This window comes from Epargyreus clarus, unplaced genomic scaffold (genome assembly GCF_041222505.1).
Source record: "Epargyreus clarus isolate Ecla_fem2 unplaced genomic scaffold, WU_Ecla_fem_2.2 ptg000006l, whole genome shotgun sequence".
Lineage (NCBI taxonomy): Eukaryota > Metazoa > Arthropoda > Insecta > Lepidoptera > Hesperiidae > Epargyreus > Epargyreus clarus.
Genome location: NW_027332214.1, coordinates 6,195,856 through 6,219,402, shown reverse-complemented (window position 1 = coordinate 6,219,402; position 23,547 = coordinate 6,195,856). Strand labels below are relative to the sequence as shown.

Here is a 23,547-nt window from a genome sequence, read left to right as displayed (position 1 = left end):
CCGTAGCCAAAGGGTAAAAACGGAACCCTATTACTAAGACTTCGCTGTCTGTCAGTCTGTCACAGGGCTCTATCTCGAGAACCGTAATAGATAGAGATTTGAAATGTTTACAGAGGATGCATAACAGTGGCTGCTATAACAACAAATACTAAAAATAAAATAAAGTTGAATATTAGAAGGGGTTTCCATACAACAAACTGGTATTTTCGATCTAACTGTTAAACCGTAGTAGAAAGACAGGTCAGTTTTTTACTATTCATTTACTACAATAAATGCTATTATAACAAATACAAATAAGAACAATAAAACATATTTAATGGCTATTCCATAAAAATAAGTAAAATATGATTAATATTTGGTGGTACGGAAGCCTCCATGTGCGAGATCGAATCATTTGAATACGTTTTGGCGTCGTCGCCGTGGCATATTGTGACGTAACAACATTAACAAACTATGGAGCAGCAAGATGTCTTGACCTCCATGAGGGAACGACCTACTAAGTAGCAAGATGTTATTGACCTTAGTGTTGGAGGGCTTCTGTTGTGAGTGGGGTGGATTACACATGTTTTATTTAAAAAAAGGAAGGCCTTTTATGGCTGTCATAAATAGCAAGTTTAAATGATGTTCGCCAAACTTTACTCAGCAGTTTATTACCCAATACGAATTTAACATTTTATTAAAGGGTTATAAAGACTAATGAGTGGACTTTATAACACCTAATAACTAAATATTTAAACTGTATTAATATAACCGTTTGCATGTACCTACTGTTATATTTTTGAATTATTAATACTCTATAGATTATGGTTTTATTAATTTGATTTTAATTATAAATAAGTACCTATCAAATTATGTTACAATTAAGATACAGTTGGCTTATAAGTATCACTCTCTAATTTAGGTATAAATACGTACTTAATATTTAAAGTTACATGGATCCGATTCTTTATATACTCGTATTAACTCTTGAGGGACCACCGATACAACTATTTCTGCCTTATAACAGCAATGTTAAGTGCTGCTGTGTTCTGGTTTGATGGATGCGGTAAGGGAGACACATCCGAGGCGTTCCAACTTTGTCCTCAGGAATAGCAACGCATTTATGACACCTTCAAAAGGTACCCGACGGCATGGGAGTGACGCCGGGTGATGTGGGACTTTTACCGCACTAAACCCCCCCCTCCCGGTGGCCGCCCTCGGCGTTTGGTGGAGAACTCCGGGATCTCCGACGGAACACAACCGGAGTCCTCCTAACGCGATGCCCTTCTATCGGGCTCAGCCCTGGGGGGAGCAATTTACGCTACTTTCACATCTCCTGGTGATTACAACGATATGCGACCACACAAACCGCTGTCCTTCCCGAAGTCGCTTGCTGGACGGTTTGAGCTCCCACTCTTGCCGCCCGCAACCCCGGAAGCCCCCTTTTAGTCGCCTCTTACGACAGGCAGGGGATACCGTAGCCCTATTCTAGTCCCGGAACTACAGGGACAACACATTTATGGCCTACTGACATCAGGTAGGAACTTTTGCTATTTTTATAATATAAAAAATGTGTAAAAATAAAGAAAAACTGCGTGTACTTAAATATCTATCATCTTATTGTATGTTTATTTTTAACAACAGATAAATAAAATGCGACTAGTCGTTTATTGTTATATTTTAGTAAACTAAGTTATATTTAAATAAATGTCATAAATAAAATCTATGTTTTTATTATCCCTCCCAGTTAACTATTGGTACGATTACTTAAAAAAAAAAAACAAAATTTAATAAAAATTACGTTTAACATATTCTAATGACGAATTGAAAAAACACAAAATGTGAACTATGTGGCCTCGACTTCATTTTACAATTTATATCTGCAAACATTTTTTAATTTTTAGTTCAATTTTTTACATTATTTATGTGTCACTTATATATTATTTATTATTTTAAAAATATATATTGTTTTGGTGTAGCTTTACATGCTGTAAATTCATACTTACTATATAATAAAGTAGGTAAGTCATATAAATAGTGATATAATATTTTTATTATAGTACTTAAGTATTAAAACAAGAATTTAATAACTTGATTCTAAGAATTAGACGTGACCCTGTATTCGCTTCGGTTATCTGGCATATGGCCTTCCAACTTAGTTATCAGGGGTAGTGAAGTATCGGTGACTGACCGTAGATAGGCTAATCCTATCTGAGGTTGATTATAGATATCCATGAGCAGCAGTTGCTCCTTATCATCAAGTGGACTGCATTTGCTACTTTTTTATAATATACGAGTAGCAGACGAGCATGCACTCCGCCTAAAGATAAGTGGCTACTGCCATCCATGGACATCTGTAATCAACCCTAGATAGGATTAGATGAGGTCGGCCACAGATGCTCTGCTACTTCTGAGGACTAAGCTGGATCGCTTCGAAAAAAGGATGACTTCCTTACCACACTTCAAACGCGAACACAGCAACACTTAACACTGTTATTATTAGGCAAAAATAGGTACTGCTACTAACAATACAAAAAGTAGCAGGGTTTGCTGCACTGTCATTCCTGTTCTCATTTTGTTCAGATGTTTATGGGATTTAAAGCAGGGCTGAAAGAAAAGTTACTATATTATAGACCTAGTAGGTATAACTACTTACTCGTCAAACCAGTATTACTCGTTAAACTCTAGCCCCACTAGTATAAGTCTTCTCTCAAAGTGAGAGAAGTTTCAGTTTTATAGGTATAACGTAATATATATTAGGTACGTAGGTTTTATCCAATGTTTTCTTTCAACATTAACAAGTGAAAAATAATTTATAAAACTTTATGTAGGTAAACTTATCAAAGATGTATCAACATCAGAGGCGTGCTTGGGATTTGAACTTGCGATCCTCCAACCAAGTTTCTAACCACTAGGTGGTTAGAACTGAGTTTCTAACGTTAGAAACTTGCTCTTTCAATCTGTTTCACTGCTTAAATTTGACTTGCACATAGAATTGAAAACTGAAACATAACTAAAAAAAATGTTTTTTTCAGCTTATGGATTTCAGGTCATTCAAAAATAGTTTTTTAAGTAAGTGGAACAATTCATTAGTCAGAAGATTTGAAGACCCCTTCACGAAGCAGTTACTACGAAGCTTAACATTTTTCGCCGTTGGATTAAAACTATTCTACGATTTGAAGAGGCATATGGGTGAAAATTTCTGAAAATAAGAATCCGAAATATATATTTACTTGATTTACGACAGCTAAAAGTCATTAAATAACTTGCAAAAGGATCGAATCGATGTTTTCATTTTGCGTTTAAATGAAACCACTAAATAGAATTATTATTAAAACAGTAGACCAGATTGCTTAAAAGGAAGGGGCGGAACGGTCGATCCACCCTGAGCCCCCGGTCATGGCCCCCCTAATACAATTGCTAAAAAAAAGGTCGCCGTAATCAAACCAACACTGTACCCTTACCATGAGTTTTCAAAACATCCCACAATTTTACGTTACGTTTACTCAATCCATTATTCTGTTCCGTTTGCTTCAGTAGAATGAGTTTTCGAAAACGCACCACTGAGTAAACGTTACAATAAGAAGTAGTGTTCAAGTGACGATGAACTTTTTGTCTCCCTCACATGTTCGCAAAAAAAGAGACAAAACCTGAAGCGCCATTTTGTCAATTTAGACATTTAATCTTATGTTACTGACACTATAGTTCTGATACAATCCGCTAGGGGTGCTGATTGAAAATTGTATGGGCAAATACGTAAACAAATACAAAAACAGTCATATTTGTCAAAACGTAAAAACTCATGGTAAGGGTACTGAAGTACGTATTTGTAATTTTGTAAAACGAAAGTCAACCAACTTTTTAAACTGGAGGCTTCATTGAATATTTCCGTCCCGGGCATTCAGAGCGGTCTAGAAGCTTGGCGCGGAATCTACCTACATTTTTATTGGAATCTACAATTTATCTACAATTTGCTGTTGCGATGCGGCTAATTTTTATATTTAGAGCGGACTAGAAGTTTGGCGCGGAGTCTACCTATATTACATTTTTATTGGATTAGTACTTATATTTTTGTACTAAATTTATCAGGAAGAAATCCGATTCCTCACCGCCGCCGTGCCGTGGGAACGCTGACTCCGCACCTACGTTGCCACCTCATAGTCCCGAACGTGGGAAATCACTCTGGGCGCTAACATTGCCCCAGCAAGTCACTTAGGATAGTTACTTGCTAGGATAGTACTAGGATAGTACTTAGGATAGTTTTAATTTAGGTTAGATTTAATCCAAAACTTGTAATATTCGGTTTTGATTCGGTTTGGCGCGGATTATATCTACGTAGAAATTGACAAATGTCGATGTGAGAACAAGTAATTTAATAGATACCTAAAATATTTTTATAAAAACTTGGTAATAATATATATTATGGCAAAGTTTTTGTTCTGCTCTCATAGGCACTGAATAAATTAACCGCCTTGGTTTTAGATCTTAATTTCTTGATGTAGAACTGAACTGAACAGAACTATTGATGGGGTACAATAAATACAACCAAAACGTTATTCTTAAAAAAAAGCCACGGGCAAAACCTAGCTTAATCATATAAGCGAGAAGGATAATAATATATAAGGAAAACGCACACATTTATTCAACAGTGTGAATTTATATTCAGACTAAGCTTGTTGTATAATGAAATCTTTAATAAATTGCAGTGATACATTTTCGGTATAAATATCACCCAAACGTTACCATACTGTCAACGCTTCTACAGTACGAAAATAAACTTTAAGTGATGTGTTGATAACCTTTAAGTGGTAGCCGTTAAACCAGGGTCAATTAGCAACCAATAGTCTTGTTTAAACCGTGTTGTAATAAGACGCTTGTGTTGTGTTTTCCTATACGACATATACATAATAGGAAATAATATGAATTCGTTTATAAAAGTGTCACTTATATATTTCCTCGCGAGAATACTAAGAGTAGTTGGTGACGGTGAGTTTTTTGCTATTTTATTTATACAAGATAACCATGTTTATTTACTATTCGTTAAACAATTTTATATGTATATGTATATGTACCTATATGTACGTGTGTTCTTAAGAATACTCAATAAAAATAAATTATTCTTTATTATAAGGATAAAGTGATAAATATAATGGTTTTTCATTTCACGAGGGCGCGTTGCATACACATGTGTTGTAAATAAAGATATCGTGATTAAATATGTGTGTAACGCTACCAAACACGCACATACGCAAATTGTGTATATGTACACATGTTTCACTACAAATAAAGTTAACGCGCGTTTGTGAAATATAGGATTTATACCTTTGACACTTCTTTATCTTATTAAAATAAATATATAATCTGTATGTACCTACTATATGTCAGACAAATTCACAGAGTACCTATATTTGTGAGATTATATATTACTGAAATGTGAATTTAAATGTAAATCTTAGGTCATGTAATCAATTAAATTAATATAGTAATCTACATATTAATATTATCCTCTGGCGGACTAAAGGGGGGATGGAAGCAGTGGCGGTGTGACCCGAGCTATGGTCCTGGGGGTCTCCAAATGTCCTCAAACACCCTTTTAGACATTTGTACAAGCTTTTAAAATTAGATCAACTTCCTAGAATAGGGGCCTCATTCAAATATCCGCCCGGGCCTCCGATATAGCTTAGTCCACCACTGATATTATTCCTCATCTAAACATATATAACTCAAAGGTGACTGACTGACATAGTGATCTATCAACGCACAGCCCAAACCACTGAACGGATCGGGCTGAAATTTGGCATGCAGGTAGATGTTATGACGTAGGCATCCGCTAAGAAAGGATCTTGATTAATTCTACCCCCAAGGGGATAAAATAGGGGATGAAAATATTACTTCGTAACGCGAGCGAATCCGCGGGCAAAAGCTCGTTTTATATAGTAAAACACAATTACAGTTTATACACTAATAGCTATAACCTAATATTATAATACAATTATGACATTTTGATAGTTTAATAATGATAAAAGTAATAATTAGGCAGATATTGTTGAAACCGGTTACTGCTTGATAAAATTTTTAACGAATAATTAATTCTTGGAAATCTCGATGAGCCACAAAAACATATTCGTTTTATGTAACCATCTTCGACTGTGTTAAGGATTCTAAGTTAGTTATTATTAACCAATCTATGTGATGTTTTGCTTACCAAAATTTTCCTACATTGGAAAATTTCTACTTATTACAAACTAGTTATTGCCCGCGGTTTCGCCTGCGTTTAAAAGAAAATAAGATAACATACTAACATACATAAAACTGAAAATTCGTACCTTCAACTTTGCTAAAGATCATCATTTGAACAAATGCATAGTTTACGACTCAATCCTTACTAATATCGATTAAAATAATCGATGTTTTGGGTCCAAAAGATCGACTCTCCGATTAATCGATCTTAGATCGCCATCCCTAGTTCCCGGGGGATTTCCGGGATAAAAACTATCCTATGTCCCTTGTCGGGTCTCAGACTATCTTTATACAAAATTTAATTAAAATCGGTTCAGTGGCTTAGGCGTGAAGAAGAGACAACCAGACAGACAGAGTTACTTTCGGATTTATAATATTAGTAAGGATAAGGATTAGTAAGGATTAAAGTTAAGTTAAACACAATTTTGACCAATCCGCTACTATAATATGTATATATTTTAAATCATGCAGTACATACCACAATACTAGGTTGAAATCCCTTGGAAAAGTATGTCTGTATTACGTAAGTATGTCTGTCTGTCTTACGTCTGTCGTAAGTCCTTTAAAATAAAAGAAAGCAGCGCTTACTGCTGTTATTAGAAATAGGTATGGCGGTGGTGCCGAGAACCACAGAGAAGTCTACCAACTAAGAAAATAAAGAATGCCTATAATTAAATATGGTATACATATCTACGTATTCGTATACTCGTCACATACTCACACAAACACATACGTAGAGATGACTGTGAAAAAAGCGTCTTAAAAGAGCATCACGAGAGACATTGAAAGGTGGTAGTATTTTCGTAGTATGGTTCGACCGATCGGATTTCCTTTTTTTTAAGATTGAGGAAGTATTTTTCTTTGTACATAAGACCACTTAAAATTAAACTTGGGTGTATTTTTTTGCAGTCGGGGTTTTTATTATTTTATTATTTTGTTTTAGGTAACTGTGGCAGTGGTGTGGAGTGCATTCCTTTGTCAGAATGTGAAGAGTTAGATGCTGGGCTCAAGAAAGGTTCACTATTGTACATTGGCCTTGCAAGACAACTGCACTGTGGATTTAATGACATGAGCGGTAGTGAAGGTGGCAAGGTAATTTGTTTAAGTTTTACCTGTCTCACCAATATCATCATCACCCTTTACTGTCAAACTGCTGGGCACGGGTCTCCTCACAGAGTGAGAAGGATTAGGCCATAGTCCACCGCGCTGGCCCAATGCGAATTGGTAGACTTCACATACTTTTGAAAACTTTTTTTTAAGATTTCACAGGTATGCGGGTTTCTTGACGATGTTTTCTTTCACCGTTAAAGCAAGTGAAAATTAACTGCAAATACACACATAACATTGAAGATAACATTACCCTCTGCAGTCGGGTAAAACAAGATGGTATATGAGTAGATTTCTCAGTCGATTTGCATGATTCTCATTCTTTGCTACGACCTACAGGCCAAACGGCTTAACCGATTTTAACACATGAGGTGTCGTTGGACCGTCTAAATCAGTGTTCCGCAAACTTTTTGTGTTCAAGGTACATCTAGGAAAACTAACATTTTTGGGGGTACACCACAAATTAAAAATTAGTTTTTAAATAATATTAATCAACATTTATTGAAACCAAAGAATTAGATGAATGCAACAAAACGCCTCGCTCGTGCGCACTCGTGATTTGTGTAGGTATTTTACTTACCTTTACCTTATTACTAAAATAATTTTATAAGATAACCTTATTTTTCCGCGACACACCAACTAATGATCACGGTATACCAGTGTGCCCGGTACACACTTTGCGGAACACTGGTCTAATTTATAAGAATGCCATATGCTACATTTCTTACTTTTCAGTTAATTATTTTTAGTAGTCAGGTTTATTTGTTATTCCTATTGTTTCAGGTCTGCTGTCCAGATGTGTATCGCAAAAAGATAAACAAAGGCGAAACGTTTCGTATAAAGCCTGAAGTGTCTGGACCTGTTACTGCTAATTTGTTACCAGATATATCAGTATGTGGAATCCAAAATAGTGACAGGATTGTCGGTGGTAATGCAACAGGCTTGGATGAGCATCCTTGGATGGCACTCATACAATATGACAAACGTAAATATATTATTTATGTTAGCTCTATTATTATTAATCATGTTTTTACCCTGCTGCGGAGTGTAATGTTAGTTACGCGTACGTATGTTTGTATGTATGTCTCATTGACATCTGTCATCTGTGACACACCCTGTGTGTAGGGCAGCCCCTAACGCCTTCATGGTTTTAAACATATAAAGTGTCTTTGGATTAATCTAAATTGAGTGACAAAGACTATGATATTGAGCAGACGAGTTTTTGTTTTTAAATATAAGAGTAGCAGGCGAGCATGCAGTCCACCTGATTGTAAGAGGCTTCTACCGCGCATGGACATCTGTAAAAAATAATGAAAAAGTGAGTGTTTAATATAGGGGATAGGGATTAATTAATTGATTTTACAATTAAAAATGTATGTCTACAGCGAAAGGCAGTGGTTTCCACTGTGGAGGTGTTTTAATATCCTCGAAATACGTCTTAACAGCTGCGCATTGCTTAAAAGGGGCAGAGTTACCAACCAATTGGATTCCGTGAGTTGATTTATTATTCATTAAAAGCTTTTGAATCTCATCATCATAACACCTAATACAAAGGTGTGGTCGTGGTAACGCCGGAGTCAAACTGAGAGTTCTACCATCTTTAACTGCACGCTTGTTTGTTAATATATTAAGTACTAGTTTTTGCCCGCGGCTTCGCCCGCGTTTAAAAGAAAATAATATAACATACTAACATACATAAAACTGAAAATTCGTACGTTCAACTTTGCTAAAGATCATCACTTGATCAAATGCATAGCTTACGATTCAATCCTTACTAATATCGATTAAAATAATCGATGTTTTGGGTCCAAAAGATCGATTCTCCGATCGCCATCTCTAGTTCCCGTGGGATTTCCGGGATAAAAACTATCCTATGTCCTTTCACGGGTCTCAGACTATCTTTGTATAAAATTTCATTAAAATCGGTTCAGTGGTTTAGGCGTGAAGAAGAGACAACTAGACAGACAGACAGACAGAGTTACTTTCGGATTTATAATATTAGTAAGGATGAGGATAAAAATATATTTCTTCGTTGATTTATACAGGTCTCATATACGCCTTGGTGAATATAATATCACCAGCAAGGTTGATTGCAACTTTGAAGAATGCGCCCCACCAGTCCAAGATGTGCCTATAGAGGAGCTGATAACTCACCCGCAGTACAACCCTATAGATGGCAATGAACAGTACGACATAGCACTTATACGACTTAAATACGACGCTACTTATAATGGTAATCTACATTTATTCATAATAATCATTAACTATTCTTTTTCCACTGGTTATTGTTCATATGAACAAGGGTTATTGTTCATGAATAAGGGTTGCGTAGGTATAGTACGCGCCAAGCTGCTAGTCTTTTCCGAATATAGAAACGAGTCGCGTCGCAATAGCAAATTGTAGTTATTAGCGTGTCCTTACGTTATTCTATTCTATTCTATTCTATTCTATTCTATTCTATTCTATTCTATTCTATTCTATTCTATTCTATTCTATTCTATTCTATTCTATTCTATTCTATTCTATTCTATTCTATTCTATTCTATTCTATTAAGTACGGAGTATATTATGCTAACTAAATCTGCGCGCAACAACTTCAGGGGACCTACTACCATCTCTTAATACTTATTTTAATCATACATTGAAATTTCGTACCACGACATCGTTAAGGTAAAATCGTTTTTAAAATATTACAATAAGCAGTTTTGTATGATGTCGGTCGAAATTATTCATTATTTTTTTTGCAGAATTTTTTTTGTTTTAAGCAAAATATGACAAATTTAGTTGGTTTTATACAATGGATAAGCGAAAAATTAATAAGGTATTTAAGTTTGTTCAACTGCGTATGACAGAACATAATCAAGACCGTGGTGCGAAACAGATGACACTAGTTTCGATCTCTTGTTTCATCTTGGATAAGGAATAGACAAATTACTCATTATTTTACATCACTTAGCAGGAATAAAACAAAACTATTTTAAGGAGGTCGTCGTACGAAACAAAATAATATTGATTCAATATTGAAACAAAACTTTCCTGAACTAGGATATTTTTAAAAGATTGTGGTAGGCCCCCAGAGCGGACTAGAAGTATGACGCGGAATATACCTTAAGGTAAAAACAGAACCCTCTTACGACGTCGCTGTCTATCACAGGGCTCCATGCCTGAACCGTAATAGATAGACACTTGATTTTTTTTACAGATTATTTATAATGGTGGCCGCTGTAATATGTACTAAGTAACTTAGGGAATAATCTACTTGAATTTATTTTTCAGATTTCGTGAAACCAATTTGCCTGCCTAATAGTGCGGTGTTACGTGATAGTACCTTCGTAGATTTTACTTTAGAAGTCGCCGGATGGGGAAAGACAGAAAGAAGTAAGTTTCTCAAATTTATTACTTATGTGTCGTGTCTAGGGTTTTTGGTTCCGACTCATCGTGGATTTCACGGGAATTCCCGTGGGCCGAGAAGAAAAATATGTCGGAAAATCAGAAATCTTAGTCGTATTCCACTGCTGGGGTCGGGTCTCCCCTCCGAGTGACAGGGGTTTAAGCCACAGTCCAACTCGTTACCCAAGTACGGATCGGTACAGTGGCGGCCCTAGCAAACATTTTAGGTGGCGCTCCCTAGAACCTGGCGACGTTTGCTTTTAGCTCACATCCCAACGTTACGCCTCAGAATATGTATGTTGTAGTAAAGCTTCAATATTCCGCCTCGCGCGCATGTCACACCATACATTAACGGCGCTAATATTATAAAAATGAAGTACCGCAGGCACTTGCACTTTGCCACGCAACTGTTCGGCATTGTTAAATACAAGTGTCCCCCATACCTGTACGATAAGCTGAAATGGTGCAAGGATATTAATACCATCCATATTACTAGAGGTTCGTCTTATAAACTTGCATTACCAATGCGCTGGCAGCTTTGAATATTGTGCCACGAAGCGCTGGAACAATTTGCCGCCGCCAATTCGTTGCCTGAATACATTGCATAACTTTAGGATTAAGTATAAAGCACATCTCCTTAACTTTCAAAAAAAATATGAAGGTTAACGTACTCAATACACTCACAACACGCAACACACACGCACACACACTCACTCACTTACACACACACACACACACACACACGCACGCACGCACGCACGCACGCACGCACGCACGCACGCACGCACGCACGCACGCACGCACGCACGCACGCACACACACACACACACACACACACACACACACACACACACACACACAACCACCTACCCATACATACGTATAGGCAAGCACGTATGCAGGCGCGTCGGTCGTTACATTACACCTAGCCAGACTGTTGTATGCTAGGCACAGTAGGGAATTATATTTTATTTTATATTACTAAGTTTAGTAACACTTCATGTTATTTAGGTATATTTGTAGGTATACACGAGGTATTACGCATACGTCTTTCTCATTTTTCTGTTATTTACTTTTGTTTTTTTAGTTATTTACTGTAGATAATACATTTAGTATAGTGTAATTGGTGTGGCATCGTTGGTCAGAGTTGCACGACGTACAGGGCCGCACTGAAAACCAGTCGCCGGAGTCTGTTATTTCTCACAGGCATCGGCAGAGACTGAGTGCGACCATTTTTGCTGCTATACTGTATCGTTTACGTCACGTGAATTACGTTAACGACAGCCGGAGGACTCAAAAAAAACCAAAGTTACTTTAAACTAATTTATTAAATTACAATTTAAGATTATAGTGGTCGATGTGAGATCCAGCTATATAATGACAAATAATTCTAATTATAATTCAAATGAAAATTATTAAATGCTGATGTCGCGTCAGCTACATCTAAATTGAGGGCGCGCGTGGAGTTAACACGCGCTGCAGCGTCGGCGGTCTTCATCTAGGTCGCGCATGTAACACCTCCACCCCCAGAGCAGCAACTATTTGAGTACCTTGACCGAAAATGTTGCTGGTACGGCCTCCTGGGTTCTGGATCCTTCAGGAGTAGCATAGGTGTGAGCCTCGTCCTTTTTGGGTTCTGGTTTCTTTTCAGAGGTAGCGGTAGTGCGGTTCACATAGCGGCGAATTATTATAACTGCGGTGACTGCGAGTACCCCAAATATAATAGTGTAGAAGGGTAGCGTCGTATGGTATAGTGAAGAATTTGTGTTGTCCAAGGTGAGTGGCTTCTGAAGAAATATCCTGTCTTCTAATTTATGTAGACTTTTCAGGTTGACGGAGTTAAGAGTTATTTGGTTCATATTACTATCGTCTACGGAAATGTGATGATTGGGGATCTCCGTAATTTTCAGTGGCTGTCCTTTTACTTCATCGTTGATGTTAATGATTGTGATAGATTCTGTACGCAGGGAACATTCATATGGAATAGTGGCGAGATAACTTCCAGAAAGAGATAAGTATTCTTCACGGCCACACTTTAAATCCACTTTCGTAGGTTGTGGGAAGAAAAGAGTGTAGTGTTGTCCGTCCAACTGCTCCATGGCCTCCTTGGTGACTGTAATTTTTGTAGGACTGCAGGATTTATCTATCAGCTGGTGCGTAATGATGCTCTGGATACAATCAGTGTGCTCTCTTAAGAGATGGTTAATATTTTCTTCACAGAGAAGGTGGTGACCGAACTTCGGGCATTCAGCCTCCATGTACATGAATGCTTTTCCATCGGTTGCCATGAAAGGATACGGAGGTAAAAAGGTTTGTAAGAACTTGTTAGGAACGATGGAAAGGCGAAATAATTCGTAAGTGTCCGGGGATATAATCGGAAATTTAAATATTAATACTAATCGTTTATCAACGAAATAACTACCAGGTTTAATGACGTTATAATACTCTCTTAAATCAGCATCTAATATCTCATTACTACTATAAATTTTCCTAAGTTTAGTTAACATATGTTCTAAGTTATCTATACTTATCATACTATGATGAGTGCTCGATGCACGAATAAATGCTAAAATATTTTCTAGTTTAATTATTTCTAAATATAAATCCTCAGCGTTTTCACTGATAATAGCTAAGAGTTGTGCAAATTTGGCATACTTAACTTCGTAAATGTAATTTTTATCTAAAAGTAATTTAAATGTTTCATTTAACTTCTGTTGGTTCTCCACTAAGATGTCAATCAATTGTGAATGTTGAACCATCCAGGCTTTATTAAGGCTAACATGATTATTGAACTCAGATAACAATCTTTGCTCGTTATTCTCTAATATTTCTATTGCGCTGTTATATTTTTCGGCATCCAAATGATCCAAGTTACCAGTTACACTCTTAATTAATGATCCTAATCCATCGAAAATACCTCTTTTTGTGCGGTTAGGTTCTAAGCTTTTTAGTTGGGATCTTATCTTTATAAGTTTGGAGGTCAAATAGTCAATTTGAAGTTCATATATGGGTAGGGTGTTGTTGTCTAATTCAGTCTTAAAATAGTTCAATTGGTTGTCAATAGAGTTAAGTTGGTTTTCCAAGTCTGAGAGCTGTATATACTGTACAAAAGAATGGTAATGGGTAATAATTTTAGTTTGTCCAAGGTTAAAGGGTAGTAGTCCAGGTCCATTGTCAAGTGGTTCCAGTCTTATCTCGAGCGCCATCGTCAGGTGAGCTAACAGTACCAGTCGAAACCTGTAACAATTTTATTTGGGTTTCTTAGGCGCACGTTTAAGGCGGGATTTAGCGATGGGTCCTTTCTTTTTTGAGGTATATATGTGAATAGGGAGGTCGGCAAGGACGGTATCCTGTGTATATCGTGGTGCTAGTTTCTGTCTATTAGCTAATGGGTTTTTAATAAATACTTGTTGGTCAGGTGAGTATTCTATTTCGGGTTCGCGGTTCTTATTTCGGTTATTCATTAATTGGTTACGGTCAGCTGTGGTAGACTCGTTTATCAAGTCGTATACAGTCTTCATTTGTTCACGATGAGTTAAGATATACTGTTGCATTAAGTGCTCGGTAATGTCAATGTCCAGTGGGTCTCTAGGGTCAAAATGTCCTCTTATTATGTCGTGGGGTCTGCATTTAGTAAAGCTGTGTACTGAACTATTATATGCTAATATCGCATAAGGCATCTGATTAATTGTCGGTTCGTCCTTTTGTCTAAGTCGTAATATACGTAAATGCTCTAATAACGTCGAATGAAATCGTTCTATGATTCCATTATCATTAGGTGAATTAGGCAATGTTCGGTGGTGGTTAATTTTGTGAAGTCTTATAAATTCGGCGAAAAGTTGATTTGTGAATTCGGTTCCATTGTCGGTCACTATAGTCAGGGGTAGTCCGTGATGTGTACAGTAGGTCAATAATCCTTGTAAGATACTGAGGGCTGTACCGTCACGTAAATGATAGGCTTGTCCGTATTTTGAAAAGGAATCTACGAAAGTCAAATATTTCTCATTCTGTGCAGTGAATAAATCCATATGTACTATCTCAAAGGGTCTAGTTGCGGGTGGTACGATATTAAATTGTGGTTTGATAGGGTTTCTGTCATATTTAGTCTGTCCGCATATTGTACATTCGTTTATGTATTTGGTTATTTCTTCCTTCATTTTAGGCCAGTAATAACGACGGGAGAGGGACAAATAGCATTCATTAATGCCTCGATGGTTAGTCTTTCCCTCGTGATAGTGTTTTATTATCTCCTGTTGTCTTAGATATTCCTTTACGTCTTCTAACTCAGTTTTAGCTAAAACTAAGTTCATAGACGAGTTTCTAAAGTTCCTCTGAAGGATTGGAATAACAGAATACATCCCTAGTGGTGGTGTGATTTTAAGGGCGGTCTTTATTTTGGGGTTAACGTATTCTTTAATTGCATTGACAACGTCTTGTTCTAAAGTCGACTCGGAGATTTGGATGTGGGTTCGTGTGTGCGTGTCAAAAGGTTTTGTAACTGTTGTCCGTCGTTTAATGTCACCTACGATTGTCAAGCAAATTTGTCTGTGGAATTTATTTAAGGGTTCGTCTGTGATGGGGATCTCTAAAATAGGGTCTTCATTGGATGTGTGTATGGTGGCTGTTGAAGATCCAGGGGGTTCAGGTCTCGTGGATAGATCGATTCCACATTCTCTAAGGAGGGATTCTATTTCCTCGTTATTAATCTGAACTCGGGATAGGGCGTCTGCGTTGGTGTTACATTTTCCTTTTTTGTAAATGATAGTGTAGTCGTATTCGCTCAGTTTAAGTCGCCATCGTGTCAGTCTAGAGTTCGGTTCTTTCAGGTTCATTATCCATTGGAGGGGTTTGTGGTCAGTCAAAATTTTAAATTTTCGTCCAAACAAATAGGGTCTGAAATACTTAGTCGCCCATACTATGGCTAAAAGTTCTTTCTCGATAGTGCTGTAGTTCATTTCACTATCGTTTAAGGTTCTAGAAGCATAGCAGATGGGTTTGTCTGAACCTATAGTACCTTGTGAAAGTACGGCTCCTATCGCTACGTTAGAAGCGTCTGTCGTTAAGATAAAGTCCTTTGTAAAGTCGGGATATTGGAGAATGGGGTCGTTAGTCAGTAAAGTCTTACATCTCTCAAAACAGTTAATGTATTCTGAGTCTAAAGTTATTTTATTTGATTTTTTTAAGCATTTAGTCATTGGTTTTGTCAGTCGTGCAAAGTCCGGTATAAATTTCCTATAATAGCCTAAAAGTCCTAAAAATTGTTTTATTTCTTTACTTGTCTTAGGTATTGGGTAATTTTGAATGGACTTAATTTTATCAGGGTTCGGTTTGATGCCTTCTCTAGTAATTACATGTCCAAGATAGGCTGTTTCTAATTTTAGAAATTCAGATTTATCCATCTGAATCTTAAAATTAGATTCTCGAAGTCTACTGAAAACCTTCTCGAGATTCAACATGTGTTCTTGTAGAGAAGTACTGAAAACTATGATGTCATCTAAATAAACCAAACATATTTCATTTTGAAGTCCTCTGAGTACATTGTCCATGACTCGTTGGAACGTCGATGGAGAATTTTTAAGTCCCATGGGCATGCGTAAGAACTCAAAGTGCCCATGTTCGACATTGAACGCGGTCTTAGGGATGTCGTCGGGGTTCATTTCGACCTGATAAAAACCTGAGGCTAAGTCCAAAGTTGTAAAATATTGACACCTACCAAGTTTGTCTAAGACGTCTGAAATATTAGGGATGGGGTATTTATCGTCAATAGTCTTGTCGTTAAGTTTTCGAAAGTCGACTACCAGTCTCCACTTTTGTTTGCCGGAAGCGTCCGCTTTCTTGGGTACTACCCAAATAGGCGAGCTCCAAGCAGAGTCCGAAGGTCGTATTATGCCTTGTTGTAACATTTTTTCTATCTGGTCTCTAACTTCTTGTCGGTGTACGAAAGGGTAGCGATAACTTTTGGTATATACTGGGATTTCGTCATGGGTCCTAATATTGTGTTTGATTTTGTTGGTAAATGTCAGGGGTTCTCCTTCTATATAAAATACATCGGCATACTGTGCACACAAGGTCTTTAAGTTAGCTTGTTCTTCGGGGTTTAGGTGGTCAGTTCGAAGTCGGGCTAGTACGTCATTAACGCGACTTGGGTCTTGTTCCTTAAGGGTACACTCTGCGTTACAGAGTTCAATAGTCATTGGTCGGTCAAAGGTAAGTAATACGTCATTGTTTGTCGGGTTTCGGATCTCCACTATACCAGTATCGTCTGTCACTGTCGTAATGCATTCGTGTATAACACAATTGCATAAAAACTGTTCAGGGATGTATACGTCGCCATTAGGGTGATGAATAGGGATGGTCACTAGGCGAGAGGAGTTGGCCGGAATAATTTCTTCTGACTTAGGTTTTCTACACTGATAACGTAATAACGGTATACTTGCAAATTCAGTTAACAAAAGGTTATGTTTTAAATCTATTTTACAATTTTCTAACAAATCTAAGCCAATTAATCCGTCGAAATAGTTATGAAATTTATATATGAATAATTTAATATTTTTCTGGCTATTGAATTCCGGAAAACTAGGTATAGTAATTGAATGTTCATGCGTACTTGTCACACGCGAATTAGTGACTTCAAAAGGATCAAAGTTTCTTTGTATGTGTGAGAAAAAAGTATTTACGGCTTCAGGGCTTATAAAGGACTGGTTTGCACCGGTATCTACAAGGAATTTAAGAGGTGGATTGTGGAACTGAATATATGGTAATTCTTTTTTTGATTGCAAATTAAGTTCTATTCTGGTGTGGTTTCGCAGTGGTCCTTGGGAAAATCCTTCTCGGGTTTTCTGTTAGAGGGTTGCGGCGGTTCTTTAGAGTGCATGGGACGTGAGCCCTGACTCTCACAGTACTGAGGGTAATTTTCGTAGTGGTAGTCTGGTACAGTGTGGTAGTCATAATAATTATTATAGTCAGGTTCTGTATAGTCGGTCTGATAGTTATAATAATAGTCATAATAGTCATAATTATAGTCATCGTAGTCATAACTCTCATTAAAGTTCATTTCTCTTGTCTTAAAGTAGTTAGATGGAGGGGGATTGCCAAATCTTTGCCAATCGTGACCAGAGATTCGCGGGGGTAACGGCTTAGGTGTAAAATGACTAACTCCGCTCATAGGTTTTGGTCCTGTAGCCTGAGGGGCGTTCCTGGGAGGAAGTCTAAATCCACTATTATTATAGTTTGGAGGGGGAGCTCTGAACATTTGCTGCGTACGAGTGGGCTGCATAAACATACGCTGCGGGGGTTGGTTAGATTGAGGAGGGGGACGCCAATGCTGGGGTGCATTAACAGGCGTGGGGGCAGGCCTCTGCCAGCTTGGTCCGGGAGAATTTAAATTAGGCACAGAATAATTGTTAAAATACGGTACTTTTGGTGTTGGTTGTGGTGTGATAGGTGGACGCCGGTCCGAGGAAGAGCTATTGCGATTCTGAAGATACATCACGTTAAGTTCCTCTTGGACAAATTCCAGAGCCTTCTCTATAGTTTCGGGTCTCATACACCGTATACGGGACCCGAGAGGTTCTTTCAAACCTCTGACATACGCCTGCTTGGTTAATTTACGATAAAGGTTTCGCTTGGCCTCAATGGTTGTAGCCACAGACTCATGCAAAGAAACGTATGTCATAATTGTACTAAAAAGGGTCTGGCATCTGTCATAAAACTCTTGAGGGGTGTCGTTACCTTGAGTCGCTAGAGATAGATCATTGTAGAGGGCAGTTTCATCCCTCTGGTCGGCAAAGTTATTAATTAAGGCCTCTCTAATACCTAGCCAACTATCGGGAATGCCGTTGGAATTAATTGTACGAGCTGCGGCGCCCGTAATTTTATTTAAGATGCCATTTATTAAACATAAATTCGTCAACTCGTAGCCTGGATCATTTTTAATATATTGTAGTACTAATTGGTCACAAAATCTTATAAATCGTGTGAGAATATTAGGATTGCCGTCAAAATCTGGGACTGAGCGTAAAGCCTTAAAAATCGTATCTGGGTCCATATTTAAATTAATTATCGTACTATCTAAATATAAGCTAGAACAATTTAAATCTACGCTACAGTTTAATGAATCTGAATTATTAGAATCCGAATCTAATGTATCCAAATTTCTATTATAATCTAAAGCACTATTTCTATGAATCTGTCTTGAAGAGACAGATTCTTCCCCGAGTTTTCTTAGATGGAAAATGGTGGGAAGGGATAGACAACACGAAAAGAAAATGCAATTCAAAGCACTTACATGTGTCTTCTCTGGTCTTTTTCGGCGCTGATTTCTGAGTGCGGCCTCGGCTGAACGTACGATGTTCGGGATACCTCGACGAAACACTTGATAGTGTACGCAGCTGGTCCTCTTCTGTCCGATTTCTTGGTCTTCTAGAGCCTAACCACTGCTTCGAAGTATCCTACCGACTGCGCCAATTACGTTAACGACAGCCGGAGGACTCAAAAAAAACCAAAGTTACTTTAAACTAATTTATTAAATTACAATTTAAGATTATAGTGGTCGATGTGAGATCCAGCTATATAATGACAAATAATTCTAATTATAATTCAAATGAAAATTATTAAATGCTGATGTCGCGTCAGCTACATCTAAATTGAGGGCGCGCGTGGAGTTAACACGCGCTGCAGCGTCGGCGGTCTTCATCTAGGTCGCGCATGTAACACGTGTTATTTTATTTGTTATTATTTTTATTGTATCCCTTCCATTGTTATTATTTTCTTTTGTATGTTGTAACTTGTATAGCATGTAAAATAAATGGTTTCTTTCTTTCTTTCTTAAAGTAGCTTAAGTAGCCATTCAATTAACAACCTAGCCTCTTTACTGAACAGTGACGCTCGGGTGTTTTCGGCGCCCCTCCGCACCTCTCGCACCAACTTAGAGGGTGGCACATAACTAACTTGAAATTGGAACCACGGACCCATACTAAAAGATAGAATTAACCACTGGGTCACCACGTCTTTTAAAATAAATAATAGATTAAGCGGAATATACGAGTAATTTAGCATACATTAAAATGCTGATACCTACTTAACAATTTAATAATACAATTAGGGAATAGGGAAGTATGTCTTTGAACTTTGACAAACCGTCATGTCAAAAGTTATCCAATGTGTTTTTTATACCACTTGCAATATTTTAAACAGAAGATATGAGAACCGTTGATTAAGTGCATACAACAATCAAAATAAGTAGGTGCGTCTAAAAAACTGGTTTACTGATAAAATTGCAACACTAAGGTCAACGTTCTTTTTATTTTAGATTTTGTCAAGTTTTTTAAATGTTATGATGCGTCCGCCCGGTTCTCCAAACGTTTGGTTTGATCAAAGTTATGTTATATTCGTTTACAAACCTATACAAGTCTTACAGTCCATCCACGTATGTAATGGTTTGATAAACATTACACGCGGAATTAGACTTATAGTTCGCGCCAAACTGCAAGTTCGCTCTGAAGTTGTTGCGAGCAGGTGTAGTCCATAGATTAGTAAAAATTACTCATTCCTAACAAGAAAATGTAACCAGTTTTGAGAATTGAAATAGTAAAAAAGTTTTGCCACGTCTCCGTGCTAAAATGTCTCTAAAATATTTGAAATATTATTTATTTATTACGTAAATTACGCAGTATTAGTTATTTATTCGTAAATTTTCTCTAAAAATGTTTTTATTTGTCAAGAATTCAAAAAAAGAACTTACTAAAATAAGCCGTTTGTGGCTTCATTCAATTACAAGGCGGCGAAGTATCTTTACTAATCTATGGTGTAGTCATACAACTTGCTATGGCGACGCGATTCATTTCTATACGTATTCTAAACTTAGAGTAAAATTAAGGATGAGTTATTCAAAACAAAATGACCTAGGAAAATCCAACTTTGTTTTTGAATATCCCCATGACGTCTTCAAAAACCCGCAAGGGCATGTTGCGTAATATTGAGGTTAATAAATATTGAGGTTTTTCTTGTTTGTAGCGCAATTGTTATCCTTCAAGGCTTAAGGAAATATACGAACAAGCAAATGTGCGTATAATACTAAACTAGAGTACCTATACTGTGTACGATGTAGATAAGGAACAAGTTCAAATGAAGTATGAAAACTGCAAAGTTAACTTACCTACGTACTGTAAGAAATGCGGGCAAAACAAATATCGTTAAATCTAGGTTAAATTTTGAAGGTGGTAGAACCCTTTGTGGTTCGACTCCGGCAGTATCACCGCCACACCTATTTCTACCTAATAAAAACAGTGTTAGGCGCTGCTGTGGTCCGGTTTGAAAGTTGTGGTAAGGGAGACAGACTTTTCCGAGGCGTTCCAGCTTAGTCCTCAGGGGTAGCGGCGACCGTGGCCGACCTCAGGTAGGAATATTTAATCCTATCTGGGGTTGATTACAGATGTCCATGGGCGGCAGTAGCCACTTACCATCAGGTGGACTGCATGCTCGTCTGCTACTCCTATATTATAAAAGAAATCTAGGTTTAGCCTTCAGATAATAAATCGATGGCCAATCTCAGGTAGAACTACAATCCAATTTAGGCGATTTCACATGTCCATCATTTAACAGTTGGATACAGTTCACCTGATAGGAAGTGATCAACAGTTTCAATTTTCAAAAAGAGGATCAGTTTAAGTATAAATAATAATAAAGTGTACGAGGAAACCTAAAAAAATAACTACATACTAGGTAAATTTATAGTATGTGTACCTAAATTAAAAATATCTCTACCTAGTGATGGCAAACGTAATAGGTATACAGTAGGGCCCGTATGTACACTTGTATAGTCCGCGTAAAACTGCTGGTCGGCTCAGAATATAAAAATCAATCACGTCGCCATAGTAACTACACCTGTAGCACTACCATGAGTTTACAAAAGTATTACTCGCTAGCGACTGCGTAAAATAAATGTATGAAAAATTGTACAGCGCCTCTGGTGGTTACTCGTAGAACTAAAATCCGTAGTGGCGTAACTCGATACGTAAAAAACCTATCGAAATCAAATCGCTAGCGAATGTCATTATTATCTATTGCCATACAATTTCGGTCCCATGAGTCATTAATTTGACAGACGTTGTCAAGAAATACCGTAACGATAGTAGTTATGTTATTCACTAGCCAAATGACAATAGTTTTCTATTTACTATTTCTATAGCGGCGTTTCTATGCCAACTCATGGTAGTGCTACTGCTCGCAAGAACATCAGAGCGGACAAACAGTTTGGCGGGGAGTATAAATAATTAAAGGTAATGCGAGTGTAGAAAGCGTCGGATGGGAGTGTTTGTTTGTTGGGCTAACTACATAAACTTACCGATTATCATGAAATTTTGTACACACTTTGTCCAGGGTTTAGAAAAGGATATAGGGTAGTAGGGTATCCTGAGAGATAGATAGAAAGTGGCTGTGAACGAAGCAGCGGTAAAAGCTAATACATTATGTCAGACTTTCTTATTGCTACTTAAATACATAAGAATGCCATTTATTATTTATAAAATTCTACCGCCTTAACCCCTTATTGAATTAATTATAAAATATGTAGATTTACAAAAACTGAAAATGTATTTTATTTTACCTTATGAAATATGTTGTAGCAACTTTGTTGGCATAAAGAAATTAATTTAGGAGGTCATACCAACCAAATTTATATTTTTAGAAAGTGCAGGGATTTTCAAACTTTGCCTAACAATCCGTAACGATTATTTGACATTTAATACTTTCTATTCCAGGGTCTTTCTCTGACGTGAAACTGAAGGTAGCATTGCCTGTACGGAGCCAAGAAGATTGCCGCAACGTCTACAAAAAGGCCTCTAAAGAGATATCTGACCGTCAACTGTGCGCTGGAGGTGACAAAGGCCAGGATTCCTGTCGAGGGGACTCAGGTGGACCTCTGATGGGTCAGATCCCCACTCTACAGAACTGGATAGTCGTTGGAGTCGTATCATATGGACCCTCGCCATGTGGAAGTCGAGGCTGGCCTGGAGTATACACCCGTGTGACGTCATACTTGGAGTGGATTATATCTAACATGAAACCGTAGTGATTTCTAATCGGAGTTATTATTAATTTTAATAATTGTTATTGTGACCTTGACCATTAGTTGATAAAGTTATTCACAGCAATTACCAGAAACAGACATTTATTCTCATAAAATACATTATTATAATTTTAAATTACCGAAATAGGTAATGCTTTTGCCCATATACTTCTGAAGCTGACTGTACATACCCAACTATATAGTATGAAAAATACAGGAAATTTGCGCACGCATCAATACATATTCTGTGTATATTTACAAGGTTTTCGACACGTATGTAACCGGTTTAATATTGACATTTGCGTTGTCATCTTAAGGATCTGCATTCCCGAACTTTTTTGTTACATTCTGCACTATTTTTTCATTTAATATTGTATATAATTATGTACCTAGAATATAAAAATGCCATGACTATTAATAAACATATGTTTGTAGTTAAGATGTTTTCTTTACTTGAGGTTTTTTTTATCGCAGAGAACATACACGTAGTTATGTATTATGTATTGTGAAAATGTGGTTGAGAGATGTGTGTCAAATTGTGGTCATCTATGGATTGTGGTTTTAAAATCAATACAAAACAAGGAAAATACTTTGCATGTGACTTCGTACAATATACCGTGCTTTGCCGTTAACATTAATATAAGGAAAACGAATGTTACGCACATAGATTAGTAAAGATACATCGCCGCCTTGAAATTGAATGAAGCCACAAATGGCTTATTTTAGTAAGTTCTTTTTTGGAATCCTTGACAAATAAAAACATC

The 23,547-nt window shown here is 37.2% G+C and overlaps 1 protein-coding gene and 1 long non-coding RNA gene across 2 annotated transcripts; both read left to right on the top strand.

The window, feature by feature from the left end:
• The first annotated feature begins 1,803 nt into the window (after positions 1-1,803).
• On the top strand, positions 1,804-3,261 carry LOC140742816 (uncharacterized). Its single transcript, XR_012102304.1, has 2 exons — positions 1,804-2,000; positions 3,015-3,261. It is a non-coding gene; the product is annotated as an uncharacterized LOC140742816 (long non-coding RNA).
• Positions 3,262-4,615: 1,354 nt separating this feature from the next.
• BAEE (BzArgOEtase) lies at positions 4,616-23,222 on the top strand. The gene is made up of 7 exons (XM_073073841.1): positions 4,616-4,965; positions 7,163-7,311; positions 8,110-8,311; positions 8,712-8,817; positions 9,372-9,559; positions 10,603-10,704; positions 22,476-23,222. Exons 1-7 carry the CDS (start codon positions 4,899-4,901, stop codon positions 22,784-22,786), a joined length of 1,125 nt encoding a protein of 374 aa, XP_072929942.1. The 5' UTR covers positions 4,616-4,898; the 3' UTR covers positions 22,787-23,222.
• The last annotated feature ends 325 nt before the right edge of the window (positions 23,223-23,547 follow it).

Coding starts and splice junctions, on each gene's coding strand:
- BAEE (XM_073073841.1), top strand. CDS start 4,899: ATGAATTCGTTTATAAAAGTGTCACTTATATATTTCCTCGCGAGAATA. Junction 8,312..8,711: donor ACTCATACAATATGACAAAC/GTAAATATATTA, acceptor GTATGTCTACAG/CGAAAGGCAGTGGTTTCCAC. Junction 8,818..9,371: donor TTACCAACCAATTGGATTCC/GTGAGTTGATTT, acceptor TGATTTATACAG/GTCTCATATACGCCTTGGTG.